At 42.4% G+C, this 24269-nt stretch overlaps 1 protein-coding gene and 1 pseudogene across 3 annotated transcripts in view; one reads left to right on the top strand and one right to left on the bottom strand.

The window, feature by feature from the left end:
• The window catches only part of LOC118641414 (integrin alpha-M-like), a 49693-nt gene that overhangs the window by 13660 nt on the left and 11764 nt on the right, over positions 1-24269 (bottom strand). For 2 of the 3 annotated variants that reach the window (XM_036278612.1, XM_036278613.1), the window contains exons 6-12: positions 19250-19380; positions 18658-18803; positions 17750-17903; positions 16585-16735; positions 13664-13737; positions 10192-10321; positions 9775-9917 (exon numbers count right to left, since the gene is read on the bottom strand). In XM_036278612.1, the coding sequence (XP_036134505.1) occupies positions 9775-9917; positions 10192-10321; positions 13664-13737; positions 16585-16735; positions 17750-17903; positions 18658-18803; positions 19250-19380 (929 nt within the window). Of the gene's footprint in view, positions 1-9774; positions 9918-10191; positions 10322-13663; positions 13738-16584; positions 16736-17749; positions 17904-18657; positions 18818-19235; positions 19381-24269 lie in introns of those variants that run through there. The other variant, XM_036278614.1, reaches the window with a different exon arrangement.
• LOC118641515 lies at positions 14133-14658 on the top strand (annotated as a pseudogene).

Genomic DNA, 24269 nt, shown 5'->3' with positions numbered 1-24269 from the left:
CCACTCACCTTGGGCTCCAGCAGAGGGAGGGCTGACTACACTGGATCTGTGTGGAGACACTCAGGATTTGGAGGGCACTCAGACCATTTGCTGAGTTTCCGCCACACAGGACGGTGGCCATCTTACTCCTTCCCAGGGCTTTGGGGAGAGGCAGCAGCTCCTCCCTCAGAGATTTAACCCCACCCAGGCGGTTCATTGAAATGCAAATTGAGGCTCATTAACAATCAGCATCTGCCCCACCCTTGGGAAATTCTCTTATGCAGAACACCTGAGAGAGCTTTTTATTCAACTGAGAACCCAAGGCTCTTCAAGTAACAAAGACTAATAGCCTCCAGGAAAAAACCTAGAGGATAACTGAACCATTCCTGGGCTTCCAGACCTACTCAGGTAAGTAAGACTTGACAGTGGTGCTGAACATGGGTCCTCCCATGCTCATCCAAACCCAGTAGAGAAAGCCACAAACAGTAGAACACCAACACCCACAAGAAAAATTGGGCAGGCTCCAAAACCCACTGAGAGAGCCAAAATGGTGAAACAAAAAAACAAACCCCAAATGAAAAAACAAGACCTCTACCAAAGATGAGATCAATGAAATGCAGTTAAGCAAGTTATCAGAGGTAGAATTCAGAGCCATGATCTTGAGGAAGCAAAACAGCATGAGTAACGACATAGAAACATTAAAAATCAACCAACTGGAAATAAAAAACCACCAAGAAGAAATGAAGAATGACATAGCAGAAATAAAGAACACATTGGAAGGACTAAGCAGCAGACTAAAGGAAGCTGAGGACCAGATCAGTGAATTAGAAGACAGGGTAGAAAAAATCAACAAATCAGAAAAACAAAAGGAAAAAAACAGAAAGACAGCTTAAGAGAACTGTGGGACAACTGGAAACGTAGTAATATTCGCATCATAGGAGTCCCCGAAGAAGAAGAAAATGAGCAAGGGTTAGAGAATATATTTGAAGAAATAGTGACAGAAAACTTCCCTAATTTGGTGAAGGAAGAAGGCATTCAAGTTCAAGAAGCACAGAGAGCCCCAAGTAAGAAGAACCCAGACAGGCCCACACCAAGACACACAGTAATCAAAACGCCAAAAATTGCCCTGGCCAGTTTGGCTTAGCGGTTAGAGCATCGGCCTGCGGCCCGGAGAGACCCAGGTTCAGTTCCTGCTAAGGGCACGTACTTCAGTTGCAGTTTGTCCCCGGCCCTGGTTGGTCGTGCGGGTGGCAGCCACTCGATGTGTCCCTTCACGTCGATGTTTCTCTCTCTCTCTCCCTCCCACTCTATCTGTACAAAAAAATTTTATCCTCAGGTGAGGATAAAAAAAAATAATTATAAAAAATAAAACGCCAAAAATTAAAGACAAAGACAGAATCCTAAAGGCAGCAAGAGATAAGCAACAGATTACCTACAAAGGAACCCCCATAAGGCTCTCAGCTGACTTTAGAAGAAACACTACAGGCCAGAAGGGAATGGCATAAAGTAATCAAGGTCATGAAAAACAAGAATCTGAATCCAAAACTACTCTATTCAGCAAGGCTATCATTCAAAATAGAAGGTTAAATAAAAAGCTTCCCAGACGAAAAAAGGCATGACTTTTTTGGAAAGAAAGCATGACTCATCTATATGTTGTTTACAAGACACCCACCTCACAACAAAAGACTCACATAGATTGAAAGTGAAGGGATAGAGAAAAATCTTCCAAGCAAACGGAAAGAAAAAAAAAGCTGGGGTAGCAATACTCATATCTGATAAAATAGACTTCAAAATGAAGGCCATAACTAGAGATAAAGAAGGTCACTACATAATATTGAAATGATCTATCCAACAGGAAGATATAACCTTGATAAACATATATGCAACCAATATAGGAGCACCAAAATATATTAAAAATCTTCTGGAGGACTTCTAAGGAGAAATCGATAGCAATACAATCATAGCAGGGGACTTCAACACCCCACTGACATCACTGGATAGATCCTCTAGACAAAAAATTAGCAAGGAAACAGAGACTCTAAATGAAGCACTAGACCAAATGGATTTAATAAATATCTACAGAGAATTACACCCCAAAACTACAGAATTCACATTCTTCTCAGGTGCACATGGGACATTCTCAAAGATAGACCACATGTTAGTGCACAAAGTCTCTACAAGTTCAAGAAGACTGAGATCATATCAAGCACCTTCTCAGATCACAATGGCATGAAACTAGAAATCAATTGCAAGAAGAACATACAAAAACATTTTAACACATGGAAGCTAAATAGCATGTCATTAAACAATGAATGGGTTACCGAGGAGATCAAGGAAGGAATCAAAAACTTCCTGAAAACCAATGAAAATGAAGACACAACTACACAAAATCTATGGGATGCAGCGAAAACAGTTCTGAGAGGGAAGTTCATAGTACTACAGGCCTATCTCAAAAAACAAGAAAAATCTCTAATAGATTATCTAACCTCACAACTTAAAGAACTAGAGAGCAAACAAAAAGAAAACCCCAGTGCAAGAAGAAAGAAGGAAATAGTAAAGATCAGAGGAGAAATAAATGACATAGAAACCAAAAAAAAACAATTCAAAGGATCAATGAAACAAAGAGCTGGTTTTTCGAAAAGATAAACAAGATTGATGGAACCATAGCTAGACTCACCAAGAAACAAAGAGAGTGAACCCAAATACACAAAATCAGAAATGAAAGGGAGAGGTAACAACTGACACCACAGAAATACAAAAGATCATTAACAACTACTATGAACAATTATATGGCAACAAATTCGACAATCTACACAAAATGGACAAATTTCTAGAAACACAATCTCCCAAAACTGGACCAGGAAGAGATAGAAAACTTGAACAGACCAATAACAACTAAGGAAATTGAAGAAGTAATCAAGACTCCCCAGCAAAAAAAAAAGCCCAGGGCCGGATGGCTTCACGGGGGAGTTTTACCAAACATTCAAAGAAGAACTAATACCCATTCTCCTCAAACTATTTCAAAAAATTCAAGAAGTAGGAAGACTTCCAAACTCGTTTTAAGAAGCCAGCATAATTCTAATTCAAAAACCAGAAAAAAACACTACAAAGAAAGAAAACTACAGGCCAATATCCCTGATGAACATAGATGCCAAAATCCTGAACAAAATACTAGCAAATCGGCTCCAGCAATACACCAAAAAAATTATCCACCATGACCAAGTGGGATTCATTCCAGGGATGCAAGGCTGGTACAATATTTGCAAATAAATAAACGTGATATACCACATATAAAATGAAGAATAAAAACCACATGATCATATCAATAGATGCCGCAAAAGCCTTCGAGAAAATCCAGCATCCATTTCTGATAAAAAACGCTCAGCAATGTGGGAATAGAGGGATCATATTGTAGATTGACATAATAAAGGCCATATATGAAAGACCTACAGCTAACATCATACTCAATGGGCAAAAACTAAAAGCATTTCCCTTAAGAACAGGAACAAGACAGAGATGCCCACTTTCGCCACTCTTATTTAACATAGTACTAGAAGTCTTAGCCACAGCAATCAGACATGAAGAGAAAATAAAACTGATCCAAATTGGAAAGGAGGTAGTGAAACTGTCATTATTTGCAGATGACATGATACTACATGTAGAAAACCCCAAAGACTCCATCAAAAATTTACTAGACTTCATAAATGAATCTGGCAAAGTAGCAGGATACAAAATTAACATCAAGAAATCGATGGCATTCTTATACACCAAGGATGAACTCACAGAAAGAGAAACTAAGAAAACAATCCCATTTAGCATTGTGGCAAAAAAATTAAGATACCTAGGAATAAACTTAACCAAAGAATAAAGGACCTATTTGCAGAAAACTACAGGTCATTGAAAAAAGAAATAGAGGAAGATATAAAAAAGTGGAAGCACATACCTTGTTCATGGATTGGAAGAATTAAAATGTCCATACTACCCAAAGCAATCTATAGATTCAATGCAATCCCCATCAAAATACCAACAACATATTTCACAGAACTAGAACAATTATTTCAAAAGTTTATATGGAACCAAAAAAGACCCCAAATAGCCAAAGCAATCTTGAAAAAGAAGGAGAAAGTGGGTGGGATCACAATACCAGATATCAGATTATACTACAAAGCCACTGTAATCAAAACATCCCAGTACTGACACAAGAACAGGCTTATCGACCAGTGAAACAGAACATAGAACCTGGAAACTGACTCAAGACATTATGCTCAATTAATATTTGACAAAGATGGCAAGAGCATACAGTGGAGTAAAGACAGTCTCTTTAGTAAATGATGTTGGGAAAATTGGACAGCTACATGCAAAAAATGAAACTAGACCACCAACTTAAACTATACACAAGAATACACTCAAAATGGATAAAAGACTTAAATGTGACTTGTGAATTCATAAAAATCCTAGAAGAAAATGTAGGCAACAAAATTTCAGACATCATATGCAGCAGAATTTTCACTGATACATCACCTATGGCAACAGAAACAAGGGGAAAATGAACGCATGGGACTACATCAAACTAAAAAGCTGCTGCACAGCAAAAGAAACAACCACCAAAATGGAAAGGCAACCCGCTCTACAGGAGAGCATCATTGCCAATGATACATCAGATAAGGGGTCAATTTTTAAATATGTAGAGTGTTCATACAACTCAATAAAAGGAAGACAAAAAACCCAGTTAAAAAATGGGCAGAGAAACTAGACACCTCTTCAAACAGAACATACAAATGACTAAGAGACATATGAAAAAATGCTCAACATCACTAATCATCAGAGAGATGCAAATTAAAACAACAATGAGGTATCACCTCACACCTGTCAGAATGGCCGCCATCAACAAATCATCAAACAACAAGTGTTGGCGAGGGTGTGGAGAAAAGGGGACTCTAGTGCACTGCTGGTGGGAATGCAGAGTGGTGCAGCCACTATGGAAAACACTATGGTGTTACCTCAAAAAATTAAAAATTGAACTACCATTTGACCCAGTAATCCCACTTCTAGGAATATACCCTAAGAAGCCTGAAACACCAATCAGAAGGAATATATGTACCCCTATGTTCATAGCAGCACTATTTACAATAGCTAAGATCTGGAAACAGCCCAAGTGTTTATCAGTAGAAGAATGGATTAAAAAGCAGTGGTACATATACACAATGGAGTACTGTGCAGCGGTAAGAAAGAAAGATCTCTTGTCCTTTCAGACAACATGGAGGGACCTGGAGACTATTATCCTAAGTGAAACAAGCCAAGCAGAGAAAGACAAATATTACATGATCTCACTTATTTGTGGAATATAATGAACATAACAGTCTGAGGAATGGGGTAGTCCCAGAGATGTGGAGGTGGGGTACAGACTGACAACCCTCAGAAGAGGGGGTTATAGGGAGAGGGAAGAGATAAACCACAGAACTTATATGCATGTATGCATAACCAATGGACATGGACAACAAAGCTGGGGACGGGGTGGGGGTGATGGGGAGGAGGGTGTCAATGGGGAAAAAAGGAGAAACATCTGTAACAAAAATAAATTAATTTAAAAAAAGGAAAAAAAATCAATGGAAAAATATTCTCGAGTGAAGATTTAAAAAATTAATTAAAATAAATAAATAACTATTACTACAGAAATATTTTTATGATATTGAGAAATAATGTCTACCTTTTAAAATAATTTTTAAAGTATGTTCAAAAAAACAAAAGTATGTTCAATGTTAATATGTAGAAGTCACCCACAGGATTCATCCATTTAGTCATTCGCTCATTCATTTGTTCATTCATTCAACACACAAGGGTTTGGAGATACAGAGCCGTCCGGGCTCTGGATGCAGCAGGGTGGAGCAAAGGGGGTAGTAATAGATAAACAGGGAGATGTCTACAGCAATTTCAAACTGGGCACGTTCTAGGAAGGAAGACTGCAGGGGACGTCAAGACTGATGTCTGCCCCACGACGAAGGCATTCAGCTTCATCCTAAAGTCAACAGGATTTTTTTTTTTTTTTTGGTTTTAGGTCAGGTTTATTGGAACATAATTTACTTAGAATAAAATTCAGCCTTGCCCTGGCCAGTTTGGCTCAGCAGTTAGAGCGTCGGCCTGCGGTCCGGAGAGGCCCGGGTTCGGTTCCCGCTAAGGGCATGTACTTTGGTTGCAGTTTGTCCCCGGCCCTGGTTGGTCGTGCGGGTGGCAGCCACTCGATGTGTCCCTTCACGTCGATGTTTCTGTCTCTCTCTCCCTTCCTCTCTCTCCCTCCCACTCTATCTGTACAAAAAATGGAAAAATATCCTCGGGTGAGGATAAAAAAAAAAAAAAAAAATTCAGCCTTCTTAGTGTAGTTTTATGACTTTTGACAAAACACATAGTCATATATATAGCTACCACTGTGGTCAAGATAATAGAATAGCTTCATCACCCCCAAAATACTCCCTCACACCCCACTGCAATCAGCCTCTTCCCTCATCACCAGCCCCTGGAAACCACTGATCTCTTTTCTATCCCTCTAGTTTTGGCTGTTTCAAATGTTATATAAGTGGAATTATATAGTATGGAGCCTTCCAGGTATGGCTTCTTTCACTAGAATAGTGCATTTAAGATTCCTCCATGGTGTTGCACGTATCAGTAATCCATTCCTCTTCGCTTCTGGTTAGGGTTCCATCGCAGATACCACAGCTTGCTTAGCCATTCCCCAGCTGAGCGACACGGGTTATTTCTAGTTTTGGGTGATCATGAATAGAGCCACGAGAAACATTCACGTACAGGTTTTCATGTAAACACCTGTTCTTATTTCTCCTAGGTAAATAGTAAATACCTAAGAGAGACACTGTTGGTATGGTAACTGCATTCTGAACTTCATAAGTTGACAAACTGTTTTCCAAAATAGGCAGGCCATTTTCCATTTTAACAGCAACGTGAGAGAATTTGAGTTGCTACACACCCTTGCCCATACTTGATATTGCCAGTTTATTTCCTTTTTATGCCAAACATTCTAATACATGTACAGTAGTACCTTATTGCAGTTTTAAATACATTTCCCTAGTAGTTAATGGCATGGAATGATAGATGTTCATGTAGGCTTATTTGCCATCCATGTATCTTCTTTGGTGAGGTGTCTCTTTTGATATTTTGTTCATTTTTAATTGGATTGCATCTTACTGTTTAATTTGCAAGTGCTTTATGTATTCTGAATATGTCCTTTGTCTGATATGTAATAAAAAAAAAAAGAAGGAAAATGTACAAATATTTTCTCCCACTCTGTAGTTTATCTGTTCATTCTCTTAACAGTGTCTCATAGAGCAAAAACTTTTCATTTTAATGAAGTCTTTTTTATCAATGTTTCCTTTGTGGACCATGCTTATGGTGTTACATCTAAAAACTCTTGCTTAACAACCCTGGCTGATTTGGCTCAGCGGTTAGAGCGCTGGCCTGTGGACCAGAGAGACCCGGGTTCAGTTCCCGCTAAGGGCACGTACCTCGGTTGCAGTTTGTCCACGGCCCCAGTTGGAGTCATGTGGGTGGCAACCACTCAATGTCTCTCTCTCTCTCTCTCTCTCTCTCTCTCTCTCTCTCTCTCTTCCTCCCTCTCACTCTATCTGAAGATAAAAAAATAAAGAACTCTTGCCTAGCACAAGGTCACAAAGATTCCCTCCTGTGTTTTCTTCCACAAGTATTGTAGTTTTATATTCTACATTTAGCTCTATGAGCTATTTTAAATTAATCTTAATATGGTATGAGGTATGGGTAGAGGTTTTCATTGTCTTTTGTTTTTTATTATGCTGCCTAATTGTTCCAGCACCATTGAACTCTCCACTGAATTGTCTTTGTGCCTTTATTAAAAATCAGTTGACTAGCCCTGGTCGGTGTGACTCAGATGAGTGTTGTCCATTCACCGAAAGGTTGTGATTCGATTCCTGGTCAGGACACATGCTGCCCAGGTTGCAGGCTTGATCTCCAGTAGGGGGCATGAAGGAGGCAGCTGATCAACGTTCCACTCTCACATGGATATTTCTCTCTCTCTCTCTCAAAACAAAAAAAATCAATAAAAGAGTGTTTTTAAAAAATCAATTGTACCCAGCCAGTGTGACTCAGTGGATTGAGCATCTTCCCATGGACTGAGAGGTCCTGGTTCGATTCCCAGTCAGGGCACATGCCTGGGTTGCAAGCTCGATCCCCAGTAGGGGGCGTGCAGGAAGCAGCCGATCAATGTTTCTCTCTCCCTCTCCCACTCCCTTTCCCTCTCCCTTCCTCTCTCTCTAAAAATAATAATAATAATAATAAATTTTAATTAATAAATACATAATACGAGAACAAAATCTGTGTTCTGTGTACTCACAACTGTAAACCTACATTTGCCCACTCCTGTATTTATTGTGGGAAATAAGTGGACCTATGCAGTTCAAACCCATATTGTTTAAGAGTCAACTGTATTTTGTTGAAATTTTTAAAATCTTTATTAGATATTGGTCTGTAGTCAACAAAAAGGGAGGCAACATGAGACTTTGGGAGACCCACACGAAGGCTACAGCTAGATCCACGCAAAAGACAGCGATGGCCTGGGCCAGGCTGATGGCAGTGGGGATGGAAGGAGAGGGCAAATTTGAGACGAATCTGCTTCCTATCCTTCTATCCAGTGTTTTCCACCCCCAGACACATGCTCTCTGAACTCACACTTTCTCTTCTTCTGACCACTTTCTCCCCTCACTCTTCACTTCTCTAGTTCTTCCTCCTTAACTGCCACTTCCTTCAGGAAGCCTTCCCGAATGTCCTTGTTCTTGTAACACTCACACTGTTCAGTTTGAGTATTTATCACCCTTGACTGTAATTTGCGTGTTTAATATTTGTGTGTGGTAGTGAAGTTTACCAGCCAGCCTTCCCTCTGTGATCCTGGGCTACACACACAAAGCAGAAACAGCAACACGTCCACCCTTGACTTCCTGGAGCCCCCTCGCATTCTCTCCCACCCACTCCTTCTACGTGCCAGGCACTGACGCCGTCAATAGTATGTGTTGGTCAAACCTTTAAAAAGCATATGAATAATTTGACTATTTACAAAGAATTATGACAAGATCGTTCAGGTAGAGAGCAAACTGGTTTCATTCACATCTGATGCATTAATTGCAGACCAAAGAGAACACACACAGAACCACAGGCACAAAATCATGGGTACAGTCCTATTCGGGAATTTGCAAGGATGATTTTGACGAAAGATTTTTGCCTCACACACCACATAAGATGCCCCACATAAGGTGCAACCAAACTGCTTTTGCAGGGGTAATATTTAAAATATTGAACTGTTAGGACTGCTCAGGCACTGAGCGGGGACTTAGCTGGAGGAGGTCCTAGAGGTCCCCTCAGGTGTCCTGCCTGACTTCATAGTTGCTGGGGAAGTTCAGAGAGTACTGGGGAAGGGCCAGTGTGCAAGGTGGGGCCACCTCAGGGAAATAGCTATTTACTAACAGATACAAAATTATTTCAATACTTTAATAACTAATGTGTCTATATTGATTATGTAGTGTCAAATACCAGCTCTGTATATAGGTAGACTCAGAGGGAGCTCTGTACAGGTCAAGTGTTATATTTATTGTTAGAGTTTTCTCAGATGCAAAGCTGACCCTGTGAGTCTCCAGCTCGAAGCCCTCTGAAGGCTCCTTTATAAAACTCTGCCCCTCGCGGCACCTGGAGAAGCCCACCCTGGAACCTCGCAGTCCCCAGGGCACCTCTGTTGGCACGTTTGTGATCCACAAGCTCTGCACTCACCTGGGTGCCCTTGATAACAGAGCTGGTCTCCCAGACATTAGCGCTCTGTCTGAACATTACCACCATGCCAGTGTGCTGGTATCGAGGCGCCCCCAAAACCAGAGTTTGCACCCGACCCCACAAGACGACTTCAGCAGCATAACCTAAAGATGATAATCCAAAGTAAGTATTTTTTCTTGCAGACCCTGCCCCCTTTAGCAGGCCTACTAAGGGCAGGCTGAGTAAGGGCAGCCCCATGCTTGATAGTTCGGGGGGAACTGGACCCTGCACTATATTCCTCTTAACATAATTAAAATGAAATTTTGAAAGTTCTATCTTTAATCCCAAGGTCTTATGAAAGATCTAATGACATCTCTACTGGTTGAGTTATAACACATCCTGACCCTTTCTTAGAATAACCCTGTCCTCCCCACTTACCCAAGTAAGCATCATTCATATCTGAATCTACCCTGGTTGTGTTGATAAAGGTGATTTTATCCTGTGGCATATGCAGAAAGGCTCCGCCAGCCCAGTCAAAGCTCCCCACGGCACCCAGCAAGGGACCATTCTGGGAAAGAGAACAGAATAGGATTCAGCAATCTAGTTTCAGTGAAATCCCTATCAAAATTGCAATGGCATTTTTCATAGAAATAGAACATACAATCCTAAAATTTGTATGGAAACACACACACACAACAACAACAACAACAACAACAACAACAACCACCAAATAACTAAACCAATTTTGAGAAAGAAGAATAAAGATAGAAGCATTACACTTCTTGATTTCAAACTATATTGCAAAGCTATAGTAATCAAAACAGCATGACACTGGCATAAAAACAGACACATAGACCAATGAAACAGAATAGAGAGCCCAGAAATAAACCCATGCATATGTGGTCAACCAATTTACAACAAAGAAGCCAAGAATATACAATGGGGAAAGGATAGTCTCTTAAACCAATAGTGTTGGGGAAACTGGACAGCCACATTCAAAAGAATGAAACTGGATCACTATCTTACACCACACACAAAAATCGAATTAAACATTTGAACATAAGACCTGAAATCATGAAACTCCAAGAAGAAAACATAGGCTCCTTAACATCAATCTTGGTGGTGATTTTTTGGATTTGACATCAAAAGCAACAGCAACGAAAGCAAAAATAAACAAGTGGGGCTTCATCAAAAGGTGTGCACAACAAAGGAAACCATCAGCAAATTTAAAAAGGCAACCAAAAGGATGGGGGAAGGTATATATTTCAATCACATGTCTGACAAGGGGTTAATATATCCAAAATATATGAAGAACTCATACAATTCAATAGCAAGAGAATAAACAACCTGATTTAAAAATGGGCAGAGGCCCTGGCTGGTTTGGCTCAGCAGTTAGAGTGTTGGTCCACACCAAAGGGTCACAGGTTCAATTTTTGGTCAAGGACACGAACCTGGGTTGCAGGTTTGATTCCCAGCTCTTTGTGGGAAGTAACCAATCAATGGGTCTTTCTCACATTGACATTTCTCTCTCTCTCCCTCCCTCCCTGCTACTCTATTAAAAATCGGTAGATAAATATCCTTAGGATTAACAAAAACAAAAAGCAAAAACAAAAAAAAAATGGGCAGAGGATCTGAACAGACATTTTTCCAAAAAAAGACATACAGATAGCCAAGAGGTACATGAAAAAGTGCTCAGCGTCACACAACAAAAGCAAAACCACCGTGAGATATCACCTCACACCTGTGAGAATACCTGTCATCAAAAAAGACAAAAAATAGCCTGGCCAGTGTGGCTTAGTGGATTGAGCATCATCCCATGGACTGAGAGGTCCTGATTCAATTCCCAGTCAGGGCACATGTCCAGGTTAGGGGCTTAATCCCCAGTAGGGGGCATGCAGGAGGCAACCAATCAATGTTTCTCTCCCCTTTCCTCTCTCTCTAAAAACAAACAAAAAAGACAAAAAATAACAAGTGTTGGTGAGGATGTTCACTGTTGTGGGAATGTAAATTGGTACAACCACTATGAAAAATAGTATAAAGCCCTGGCCAGTGTGGCTCAGGGGTTAGAGCGTCGGCCTGTGGTCCAGAGAGACATGGGTTCGGTTCCCACTAAGGGCATGTACCTCGGTTGCAATTTGTTCCCGGCCCTGGTTCAGTCGTGCAGGAGACAGCCACTCGATGTGTCCCTTTCATATCGATGTTTCTCTCTCTCTCTCTCCCTCCCACTCTATCTGAACAAAAAATAAAAAAATGTCCTCAGGTGAGGATTTCAAAAAACACACAAACAGTATGAAGTTTTCTCAAAAAATGAAGAAAGAGCCCTGGCCGGTTTGGCTCAGAGGTTAGAGCGTCGGCCTGCAGTCCAGAGAGTCCCAGGTTTGGTTCCTGCTAAGGGCATGTACCTCGGTTGCAGTTTGTCCCCGGTCATGCGGGTGGCAGCCACTCGATGTGTTCCTTTCACATCGATGTTTCTCTCTCTCTCTTCCTCTCTCTCCTTCCCACTCTATCTGAACAAAAAATGGAAAAATGTCCTCGGGTAAGAATAAAAAAAAAAAAATTTAAGAAAGAATTACCAAATGATGCAGGAATCCTACTTCTAGATATTTATCTGAAGGAAACAAACACACTAATTCAAAAAGATGGCGACACCCCATGTTTATTGCAGCGTTATTTATAACAGCCAAGACACAGAAGCAACCCAGGTGTCAATCAGTGGATGAATGGATAAAGAAAACGTGGTATATATAACGGACTATTGTTCAGCCATAAAACAGAAGAAAATCCTGTAATTTGCGACAACATGGATGGACTTGGAGGGCATTAAGGTATGTGAAATAAGTCAGACAGAGAAAGACAAATAATATATCATCTCGCTTATATAGAGAATCTAAAAAGAAAAAAGCAGAAGAAGAACTCTTATATACAGAGAACAAATTGGTGGTTGCCAAAGGCAAGGGATAGGGGGTGAGCAAAATGGTGAAGGTGGTCAAAATGTACAAACCTCTAGTTATAAAATAAATAAACCCTGAGGATATAATGTATAGCATGGTGATTATAGTTAATAATACTGCATCATATATTTGAAAGTTGCTAAGAGAATAAATCTTAAAAATTCTCATCCCAAGGAAAAAAATTATAACTGTGCTATGATAGATGTTAACTAGACTTACTGTGGTGGTCATTTCCCAATATATATACATATAGAATTGTTGTGTTGTACACTTGAAGCTAATACCATGTCATACATCTATTATATCTTAATTTTTAAAAAGAGCAGGCTTGACAAAGACGTGAGAAAGGACCACTGCTGCCATCAGAGAGGTTCCTCCCCAAAATTACCCACCTCAGAGAAGAGCACCCCACCCTTGTGCCTCTTCTCCCCCTTCTTCCTTTTTTTTTTTTAAGTGTTTTGTGTGTTTTTTATCCTCATCCGAGGACATTTTTCCATTTTTTGTTCAGATAGAGTGGAAGGGAGAGAGAGAGAGAGAAACATCGACGTGAAAGGGACACATCGAGTGGCTGCCACCCGCACAACCCAACCAGGACCGGGACAAACTGCAACCGAGGTACGTGCCCTTAGTGGGAACCAAACCCGGGTCTCTCTGGACTGCAAGCCGACGCTCTAACCACTGAGCCAAACCGACCAGGGCTCCCCCTTCTTCTTACCACCCTTACAATTCTTTTTTCTTTATTGATTTTAGAGAGAGAGGAAGAGAGAGATAGAAACATTGATGAGAGAGAACATGGACTGGCCGCCTCCTGCATGCCCCCCACTGGGGATCTGGCCCACAACCTGGGCCTGTGCCCTGACCAGGAATCAACTGGCGACCTCTTGGTGCATGGGTCAACGCTCAACCACTGAGCCACACCAGCCAAGCACCACCCTACAATTTAAGGAAGGACCACTTACGGAGGTTATGGAAGCACTGAAGCCTTCCTGAGACATCTCATACTCAAAGGAGCTGGTACTTCCCGTCTGAGTACCTGTGAGGAGGAGAACACTCTACATTAAAGACGGCAGAAGAGCCTAGAACAGGGGCTGGCAATTCAGTCCCTGGCCCCCTCCCCCTAGGACACACGGGAGCTGAGGGTGGGCAGGGCCCGAGCAGCTCTGGGGCGGTGAATAATAGCTGTTCAAGTCTGCAATAAAAAATGGCCTCCGGCCCGGCCAGAGTGGCTGAGTGGATGGAGCACTGTCCCCTGGACTGAGAGGTCTGGTTCCATTCCCAGTCGGGGCACATGCCCGGGTTGCAGGCTCCACCCCCAGTGGGGGGCATGCAGGAGGCCCATGGATGTTTCTCTTTCACATCCATGTCTATCTCTCCCTTCCTCTCTCTCTAAAAAAATGAATAAAAACCTATTTTTTACAAAAAAAAAAAAATGGGAAAGAAACGGACTGGAAAGAGTAAAAAGTCGAGGAGGCAGAGCCTGAAGAATTTGTAGTGGAAAAGTATTGGACTGACGCTTAGTGAACTGGATGGGGAGCATTTCCTGAAGTGGACGGGACTCAGATGCTGACAATACTTGGGAATCTGAAGATGGTCCAGAGTTCACTGAAGCATTTCTTACTTCTCAAAAAGCTGGTAAAGAAGATGGTACAGAAAGAAAATCTTTATCTGCAGTGAATCTGATGACAGCACATCAAAGAGGAAAAGAGGTGCTGCTGGTAAGCCGGGAAGCTGCCAGAGGTCTTGGCCCTGAATGAAGAGTCCACAGACCCGGTGGAGAGAATTCACGTTTCGTGAAAGGGGAAGATGCAGATGAGGTGGATTTGGTGCTGACAAAAGAGTGTCCTGAAATCGTAATTGCTTTTGATGAAGAGGGGCAATTTGGCATTCTTGTCCAGAACACGTAGCCCAGGACCTGTTTGCATTGCTTTCCATATACATTTACATGGAAATGTAAATATATACCTGGTTCTTTGGTTTTTTCTTTGTTAGCATAGGAAATAACTACATTCTAATGGAAATCAAGTTTGATATGTCTGTTTTGAAGTAGTACGGGGCAGTTGTTGAGGGGGTTGCATCTCTAGCACTGGTTACTTTGAACAAAAGCTTCCTGTAGTCACTTCCTTTACCAGAGAAGAACATTTGATCCATGGTGTAGTTTTTTTCCTCGGTATTTTAGGGAATAGACTTTTCTAAAGTCTATTCTAAAGAAATCTTCAGAGTCATGATTCAGTCAGAATTTGTGTTTAACTCATATATGCCTAAGGATCATTCTGGGTTTTTGTTTATTTGGGGGGTTGGTGTGTATACACACAAAAAAAATGTAAATAGTTTTTTGTTTGTTTCTTTCTTTTTTAAACATTTACGAAAATAAACACAGCATTTCACAGCCACACATAAACATATGTTTCTGGGCTGCCATCATTTTCAACCTAAGATATAAATCACTTCAAGTTCAATTGAAATTTGTTCTGAAGGTTTAAACTTTGAAATTAGATAATTTGTAATTAATTGGTAATTTAAATATAATGTAAGTCATTTAAGTTGGACCATTTAAAAGCAGCCATAGCAGAATCCATATCCATATCTATAATCATAAATGCAAATTTATTTGAAAAGTACCTGAAAGAAAAGTTTTATCACTACCAACAACCTCCCTACCCAAATGAGAAAGCTAAACAAACCCTGGTGGGCATAATTAGGCAAGACTTAAAGGTTTTCCCTGGTGGAATGTTCCTTTACATGAAGCTGAAATCCTTCTGTTACATGGACCAAAAAGTCATGATTCGTGGAATGTGTAAGACTTTGTTCATGGAAACCTAATCAGATCGTTAGAGACGTTGGCAATTCAATACCTGCTGGAGTAAATGGGTGAACAAACTTTTGTAATCTGAACTCCTGACCTGCATGTTTACTCTTTACCCCAACTCATTCCTTACACGTAGGCTCAGTCTCAGTATTTAGCTTACTGGTTCAGCAGAAGCCAGGAAAAACAATAACTGTAGTAAACAGAATGTTACCCAACTGTATATTGTTTATTTTATTGTAAATACTTGCAGACAGTGGTCAATATTTCTTTAACACACACACACACACAAATGCTTTGGTGGCCAGACAAAAGGGGGCTCAGGTGAGAGCCATGTTAAACTAGAACGTATGTGCCCCTTTCAAAGGGATGGTGGCTCTTTGGCTCCAGCTGCATTTTGCCAAGTGGGAATGTGGTTCCCAAGAGAAGCCATAAATCTAGATTGTATATGAACCTTCCACCAATCTTTTAAATATGTTTTTATTAATTTTAGAGATAGAGGAAGGGAGAGAGAGAAACATCGATGAGAGATAAACATCGATCGCCTACCTCTTGCACACCCCCTACTGGGGATCGAGCTGGCAACCTAGGCATGTGCCCTGACTGGGAATTGAACCAGAGACCTCTTGGTGCATGAAAGGATGTTCAACTAACTGAGCCACACTGGCCAGGCCCCCAGTTTTTTAATTCTTTTATTCAAAAACCTTTTATCGAGCACCCTCTATGCACCAGGTACTATTCTAGCACTGGGAAAATAGCAGTGAACCAAACAGACAAATGTTGGCAACATCTCAAATTTTTAGAAAAATACTGTGTGGGATTTGGCTCCCCTACCCTCCAATTTTTCAGCCTGTAGCCAAGAGTTGCAAAATTAGAGATAAAAGCCTAGATCTTTCTATTCCAAAGGAACTGACCAAGTGAAGCAGAGTTGCTGGGAACTGAAGGAAGTGGAAAGAGAGTTGATGCTGAGGGTCAGGAGACCAAAGATTAGGAGGTTCTAGTTTCTAGAGAGGAATATTGGCTTGGAGTGAGGGGCTGCCTCTGAGGCTGTTCCCGAAACACAGAACCTTAGCTCACCCTCAATCGCAAAGATCTTTTCCTGAAGCTGGTTCTGAATGGTCTTCAGAGCTTCAAAGTTATTCACCTGGAACACATGCTCGCGAGGTGGCTGGGATGCAATGGTATTAAGCTCTTGGCGGGATTTCTCATTGTTGAAGGCACTTCCCACCTGTTACCAAGGAACAAGCTGAATCAGACACTGTCTGGGGGTAGCTATCTTATGCAGCCAGAAAATTCTACAGAAAAAGTACCTAAAACAATGTCTGTCCCAAGAGGGAAGACACCAGAAGGCCCCTGGGATGGGGCTCCAAGTGTAGTAGAGCAGACTGTATTCTGTGCCAGGGATTCTGTCAAGGGAGCAACTGGGGACTGAAATCCAGCCTTTGGTCCATGTGCTGGGCCCTGCCTGCCGGTGTGGGGCTGACTTTTCTCCAGTGGAAAGGAGACTTTTCTTCCTATGAATGTGTTTATTACTTGCCAAGTCATGCACCTTTGTCTGTGTCACACAGGTACTATGGTAGTTTGACTACACTGCGGATCCCAACCCTTTACCCATTCCTGTATCCAAGCCATTTCCCTGGAACTTTGCTGTGTCCTCCTAGCCTTGGCAGAGCAATCTGCCCCACTCATTGACTGGGTTCAGCCACATGTCTTGCATGTCATTAAATGGGATGCAAACAGGGGCTTGAAAAGGTGCTTGCAATATTTCCACTTTCTCTTTTGTTCCTCTGCCTGCACCCTGAGGACGTGCCCAGGCTAGTGCACTGGAGGATGCGACAGAGCAGAAGAGCCAGGTTACCCCTGTCGCTCCCGCCATTCCTGTCCAGCAGACAGAGCTGGCAACCCTCAGAAACAGAGAGCCCCGCCAAGACCAGCAGGGCTGCCAACCAACCTGCCACAGATGCATGAGTGCCCAGCTGAGACCAGAAAATCTGCCCAGCTGAGACCAGAAAATCTGCCCAGCTGACTTACAGACTCGCTTATTGTTTTAAACCAGTGACTTTTTGGTTAGTTCATTACACAGCATCATTATGACAATAGTTAACGGATGTATACATGCACATATGGGCTGGCAGTGTCTGTCGCCCACTTTGATTGTATTGCTATTTGCTAATCGAAGGGAGGATGTATCTAAGCAGAAATCCTCCCCGGAAACACCAGGCCTGAGAGCCACATTTCCTACCCCAATGACATAGCGAATGACACCCCGTCTGTCTGCCTCAGGGATGACATCCTTATATTCCTTGGCATCACCATACTTTTCTCCATCTGTGATGACAACTAGGATCTTAAGGGCATTCTTCCGAGCTCCATTGTTGCTGCTAAACAGTTCTGTTCTGTGCAGGGAAGAGGAGGGAAAAGTCAAATGCGAGCAGATGGAGACACTCAATGCTAGGGAGGGGGTGTCAGCAGTCACTGATGCAGACACAGCAGGGCTCTGTCTAGGATGGGCTTGGGCTCCCCCAAGATGAACACTGGGGTGTGGCTTCCCCAAGACCTGGAAAGGCAGCAGGAGAGGGGATAAAAGTAGAGGGAAAAGACACCTTCACTGCTTTTATGTGCTTTTGCATAGGTTGAGGTTTTAACTATTATTCCTTTTAAATTAAAAACTACATATATGTTTTGTAATGAACTTGACTGAGCCTTCATCTAACCTCTCCTGGTTTGATACAACAGCTCTCTAGCCCATCTCCTGAACTTATGTCCCAACCTCCACCCTTGGCTCTACAGACACACATACACACGACATAAAACAGAGTGAACTTTCCAAATCAAGGTATGGCTACATCTCCCCACTACTTAAAACCTTCCGTGGGTCCCCTCTGGCTTTTCAGTTACTCACAGCGACTTGGCCCCAGCCGCTGTTTCTAGCCTGCCTTCAGCTTCCCTCTCACTCCCCCCTTCTTTCCCACCTCTACTCACACTTGTTTTGTCATGAACAGTCCCTCCCCCACACCTTCACTCATGATGTTCCCTCAACCAGAAATATCCTTTACTCCAGCCCTGTCTGAATAACTCCCCTCATCCTTCAAACCCCAGCTACAAATATCACCTCCTTCTCACATCCTAAGCAAAACAGGAAGAGCTTACACTACTTTGAGGATTCCCGTGGCGGTGTATGTGTACCCAGTCAGCTGTTCTATTGGCGTCACCAGTCCCCTCGGGTTAGGGTTATTCTTGAAATCTTTGAAGGTGAAATGAGTCCGGAAGTCGTCAGAGTACTGCATCAAGGAGAACTGGAAACAGGTACCTGGCATTACATTGAAGAAGATGCCTCTCCTTCCTCTTGGTCATCTCCCAGAAAGCCTACAGAAATCTTAAAACACTCTCCAGTGTCCAAATTCCTCCAAATTCAGCACTGCCTCATCCTTCTGCCCCACCAGGAAAGAGAGATCTGCCATCAGCTCTCATGTCTCAGTCCTAGAACTCAGTCAGAGATGACACATGGGTTTCATCTCCCATGCCAACTCCTATCACATAGTCCAAGCTGCCCAATTTACAGAGAGCTAGAAGAATATTGAGGCTGCATTCAGACAGAGCAATAAAGGGAATCATGACAGAAAACCATGATTGACTGGCAATCTGTCCAAGTTTGCAGTTGAAGTACAAAAGTGGTGACCTAGTTGCAATGTCCTTGCCAGCCTTGTATGGGCTATTCCCTGACCTACCCATTGGGCCTCACCAAGGTTTTGGACTTTGTGAATTGACGCATCACAGTTGAGACAAAATTCTTCATCCGCTGAAAGTCATTTCGGTTGATGCTACCAGAGCCATCAATCAAGAAGGCAATGTCACTCTCCTGCTGAGGGCATTCTGGGAAAAGGAAAAAGAACATGAATTGATTAAGTACTAGAGCCTTCAGGTTGTTAGTTATCTGCTGAACAATGAGATTAAAATGTAAACACAAGCCTGGCCCATGTGGCTCAGTGGATCGAGCATTTGCCCATGGGCTGAAAGGTCCCAGTTTGATTCCAGGTCAGGGCATGTGCCTGGGTTGCAGGCTCAATCCACGGTGGGGGGCATGCGGGAGGCAGCCGATTGATGTTTCTCTCTCACATCAATGTTTCTATCTCTCTCTCCCTTCCTTTCTCTCTAACAAAAATCAATGAAAACATTTTAAAAATAAAAAATAAATTTTTTAAAGGTAAACATGCTTCAACCCCTGCTCCAAATTAAATAAAAACATGGACAAGCCCAGCAAGCGTGGCTCAGTGGTTGAGCATCGACCCATGTACCAAGAGGTTGCCAGTTCGATTCCCAGCCGGGGCACATGCCCAGGTTGTGGGCCTGATCCCCGGTGGGGGGGGGGGGGAGGGCATGCAGGAGGTGGCCAATCAATGTTCTCTCTCATCGATGTTTCTATCTCTATCTTCCTCTCCCTTCCTCTTTCTCTAAAATCAATAAAGAAAAATAATTAATTTAAAAAAAAAAAAAAACCATGGACTAATAGGAATGTAAAAATTTCGTTAATTCTGCCCAAACGTCAGGGAAAGTGGTGATATTGGAGCTACCTCATGAAGAGTGAGAACTAATTTTCCAGAAATACGAAGGGACAAATGAACTACAGGGGAAAGGAGCAGACACATAAAGGTGTGCCAGATGTTCTCCCTCTGCCCTCAGCCCCGACCCCACTTTCTACCTTCTCTAGCTCTGCTCTGCAGCCTGGGAGGTGGGCCCACAGGTCCACAGCAACAGGGCTTTTATATTTTATACCTTCTGGCTTCAGGTGCATTTGCCCAAGTAGGAGCCTCAACAGGGGACTGGAGGAGGCAGAAAAGTGGGATTAGCATATTCTCCTCTAGGCTCCCTCCCTGCAAGGTTGCTCCGGGCCAGCTGTGTCCCTCCACAGACGAGATCCATGCCTCTCAAGGAGGCCCGCACCATACAACTTTCTCTCCTCTGGATGCTGATGACTTTTCCCACTCCTTGTCTTATCAGCTTAGGGGTGGCGACAGCTCTGCTGGCCCTGAGTTCCTGCATGGCCCCTTTTAGTTCCCTTAGACCCTACCATGACTTTATAAATAGTCCCTTTGTAAATAAACCATTTTCAAGTTATCTTAACTGAAGTGTGCCCTCTGTTCTGGTGGAGACCCGGACTGATACAAAGGGGATGGGCCGAAAAGAATTCTGGTAGAAATCTGGCCAGTTTGGCTCAGCGGTTAAAGCATGGGCCCAAGGACCAATGAGTCACAGGTTCGATTCCAGTCAAGGGCACAAACCTCAGTTGTGGTTTGTCCCCAGGCCTGGGCAGGGTCGTGAAGGAGGCAACCAGTCGATGTGTCCCTCTCACATCAATGTTTCTCTCTCCCCCTCTTTCTCCCACTATATCTGAAGATAAAATTTAAAAATATCCTCATGTGAGAATTAAAAAAAGAAAAGAATCCTGGTAGAATCTAAGAATGGAAATGGAACTACCAGGGTAAATCTATATGACGGTGATTGAAACAAAGAGATAGAGCTATGACATTAAGCAGAAAATGATTGGAAAGAGCCTCTCTATCCCAAAAAGAAGTTTGACTTTACCTGTTTGGCGGTGCAGAGCCATTGAAGGTTCTTAGGAAAGAAAGTGAGATGATCAGTCTGTGTTTTAGAAAGATTGTCATAGCAGTGAAGACTTCTACCAGTCTTATTTATGATGTGAAACATTAGAAATAACCCAAACATCCTTCAGTGGGTGAATGGATGAACTGGTGAATGAGACCGTGATAAATCCATGCAATGGAATATTACTCAGCAATAAAAAGGAAAGAACTATGGACACACATAACAATATGGGTGAATCCCAAATGCAAACTCAAAAGGTTATGATTCCATTTATGTAACATTCTTGAAAAGACAAACTATATGGTGATGGAGAACAGATCAGTAAGTGCCAGGGGCTAAGGGTAAAGGGGAGAAGGCAATTGACTCTAAAGGCATGGTACAGGCTTTCTTAGGGTGGAGTACAACTGTTTTATATCCTGTTCATGTTGTTTTACACAAATCAACACATATCTTAAAATTCATAAAAATTGTAAACTAAAAAATAGTCATGGGAATATAGGTACAGCATAAGGAATAAAGTCAATAATATTGTAGTAACTATATATGGTATAAAATAAGTACTAGATTTATCAGGGTGATCACTTCATAAGGCATATACATGCCTAATCACTATGTTTTACACCTAAAACTAATATAATATTGTATGTCAACAGTAATTTAAAATTAAATTTTTTTTTTTTTTTAAAAAGCTCCAGCTGGTTTGGCTCAGTGGTTAGAGAGTCAGCCCTCAGACCAAAGGGTCACAGGTTTGATTCCCAGTCAAAGGCATGTACCTGGTTTGCAGGTTCAATACCCAACCCTGGTCAGGGTTGTACAGAAAGCAACCAATTGATGTGTCTTTCTCACAATGATATTTCTCTCTCTTTCTTTCTTTCTTTCTTTTTTTTCTCTCTCTCTCCTCCCTTCCACTCTATCTAAAAATCAATGAAAAAATATCCTCGAGTGAGGATTAACCAAAAAATAATAATAATAAAAGAATATATAAAATCATTTTTTAAAAGGTCAATTTTGCCCTGGCCAGTTTGGCTCAGCGGTTAGAACGTCAGCCTGCGGTCCAGAGAGACCCGGTTTCGGTTTCCGCTAAGGGTACGTACCTCGGTTGCAGTTTGTCCCCGGCCCTGGTTGGGTCGTGTGGGTGGCAGCCACTTGATATATCCCTTTCACATAGATGTTTTTCTCTCTCTCTCTCCCTCCCACTCTATCTGAAAAAAAAATGGAAAAATGTCCTCAGGTGAGGATTAAAAATAAAAGGTCAATTTTATATAGAGAGTACTCATACAACTCAACAAAAGGAAGACAAAGAACCCAATTAAAAAAAATGGGCAGAGGAGCTGAATAGACACCTCTCCAAACAGGACATACAAATGGCCAAGAGACATATGAAGAAATGCTCAACATCACTAATCATCAGAGAGATGCGAATTAAAACATCAATGAGGTATCACCTCACACCTGTCAGAATGGCCGCCATCAACAAATCATCAAACAACAAGTGTTGGCGAGGGTGTGGAGAAAAGGGGACTCTAATACACTGCTGGTGGGAATGCAAACTGGTGCAGCCACTATGGAAAACACTATGGTGTTACCTCAAAAAATTAAAAATTGAACTGCCATTTGACCCAGTGATCCCACTTCTAGGAATATACCCTAAGAAGCCCGAAACACCAATCAGAATGAATATATGTACCCCCGTGTTCATTGCAGCACTATTTACAATAGCTAAGATCTGGAAACAGCCCAAGTGCCCATCAGTAGATGAGTGGATAAAAAAGAAGTGGTACATATACACAATGGAGTACTATGCAGCTGTAAGAAAGAAAGATCTCTTATCCTTTGAGACGACATGGAGGGACCTGGAAAGTATTATCCTAAGCGAAACAAGCCAAGCAGAAATAGACAGATACCACATGATCTCTTTATTTGTGGAATATAATGAACATAACAGTCTGAGGAATAGGGTAGACCCAGAGATGTGGAAGTAGGGTACAGACTGACAACCCTCAGAAGAGTGGGTTGTGGGGGGAGGGAAGAGATAAACCACAGAACTTATATGCATGTATGCATAACCAATGGACATGGACAACAAAGCTGGGGAAGGTGGGGGATAGGGAGGAGGGTGTCAATGGGGTAAAAAAGGAGAAACATCTGTAACAAAAATAGAATTAAAAATAAAATAAAAAAATTTAAAAGAAACTTTAAAAGGTCAATTTTACTATATGACATTGAAAAATAAAATAAAATTACACCAAAAGTATTGGCTTTTTAAAAATTAGCGGACTTCCAATCAAGTATCACCTCCTCCCACAACCATATCAAAATTACAACTAAACTACAGAACAATCATCATTCAGAACCGCCTGACATCGAGCTGAATGGAAGTCCTACAACTACGGAATTAAAGCAGCAGCCACATGGAGACTGGTAGGAGGGGCAGAGGCGTGGACGAGCTGGTGCCACACCCACATGTGGCGGATAAAAATCAGAAGGACACCTTGGGCTGGGACGGTCCTCCCTGAGGAGTGAGGGGTTCCCATCCCACACCAGGCCCCCCAGCTCAGGGTTCCAGTACCAGGAAGAAAAGCCCCATAACTGCTGGCTGTAAAACCAGTGGGAACTGAGGCTGGGGCTTCTAGAGTCCCAGCCAGTTCCTCTTAAAGGGCCCGCACACGGACTTACTCCAACTCTCTCCCTCTGGGCTCTAGCGTGGGGGAGGCAGCTTGAAAGGCAGCAGAAGAACTGAGTTGTTTGGCATTGGGGCAAAAGCGGGAGAGGCAGCTTTCTCGGGACAGACATACTAGTGGAGGCCGTTGTTTTTTTAGTTAGCCCTTCCCCCATGGGGCTGGCAGATGGCCATCATATCTGGGACTCCAGAAACCTGGTTCATACTGTTTGCCCTGCCCTGGTGATTCCCTGAGTTCCTGGCCCACCCAACTTTCAGGCCCACCCAAGATGTTTCTAGTGGCTTTACCATAGGATTGCCCTGTCTTAGCGTCTGCTTCAGATTTCCCTAAATTCTCTAAAAAATGCAGCATCTGGCCTGAGTAAGCCCCATACCTCTCATTAATTGGCCCAAGGCCCAGCACTAACAGCAGCCAGCTGGGGTTCACAGCTTGGCCTTGCCCAGGCACCTCTAAGCCCAGCACAAGAAGCAACCATCT

This window comes from Molossus molossus, unplaced genomic scaffold (assembly GCF_014108415.1).
Source record: "Molossus molossus isolate mMolMol1 unplaced genomic scaffold, mMolMol1.p scaffold_m16_p_3, whole genome shotgun sequence".
Classification (NCBI taxonomy): domain Eukaryota; kingdom Metazoa; phylum Chordata; class Mammalia; order Chiroptera; family Molossidae; genus Molossus; species Molossus molossus.
This window is presented reverse-complemented; position numbering and strand designations above follow the sequence as displayed.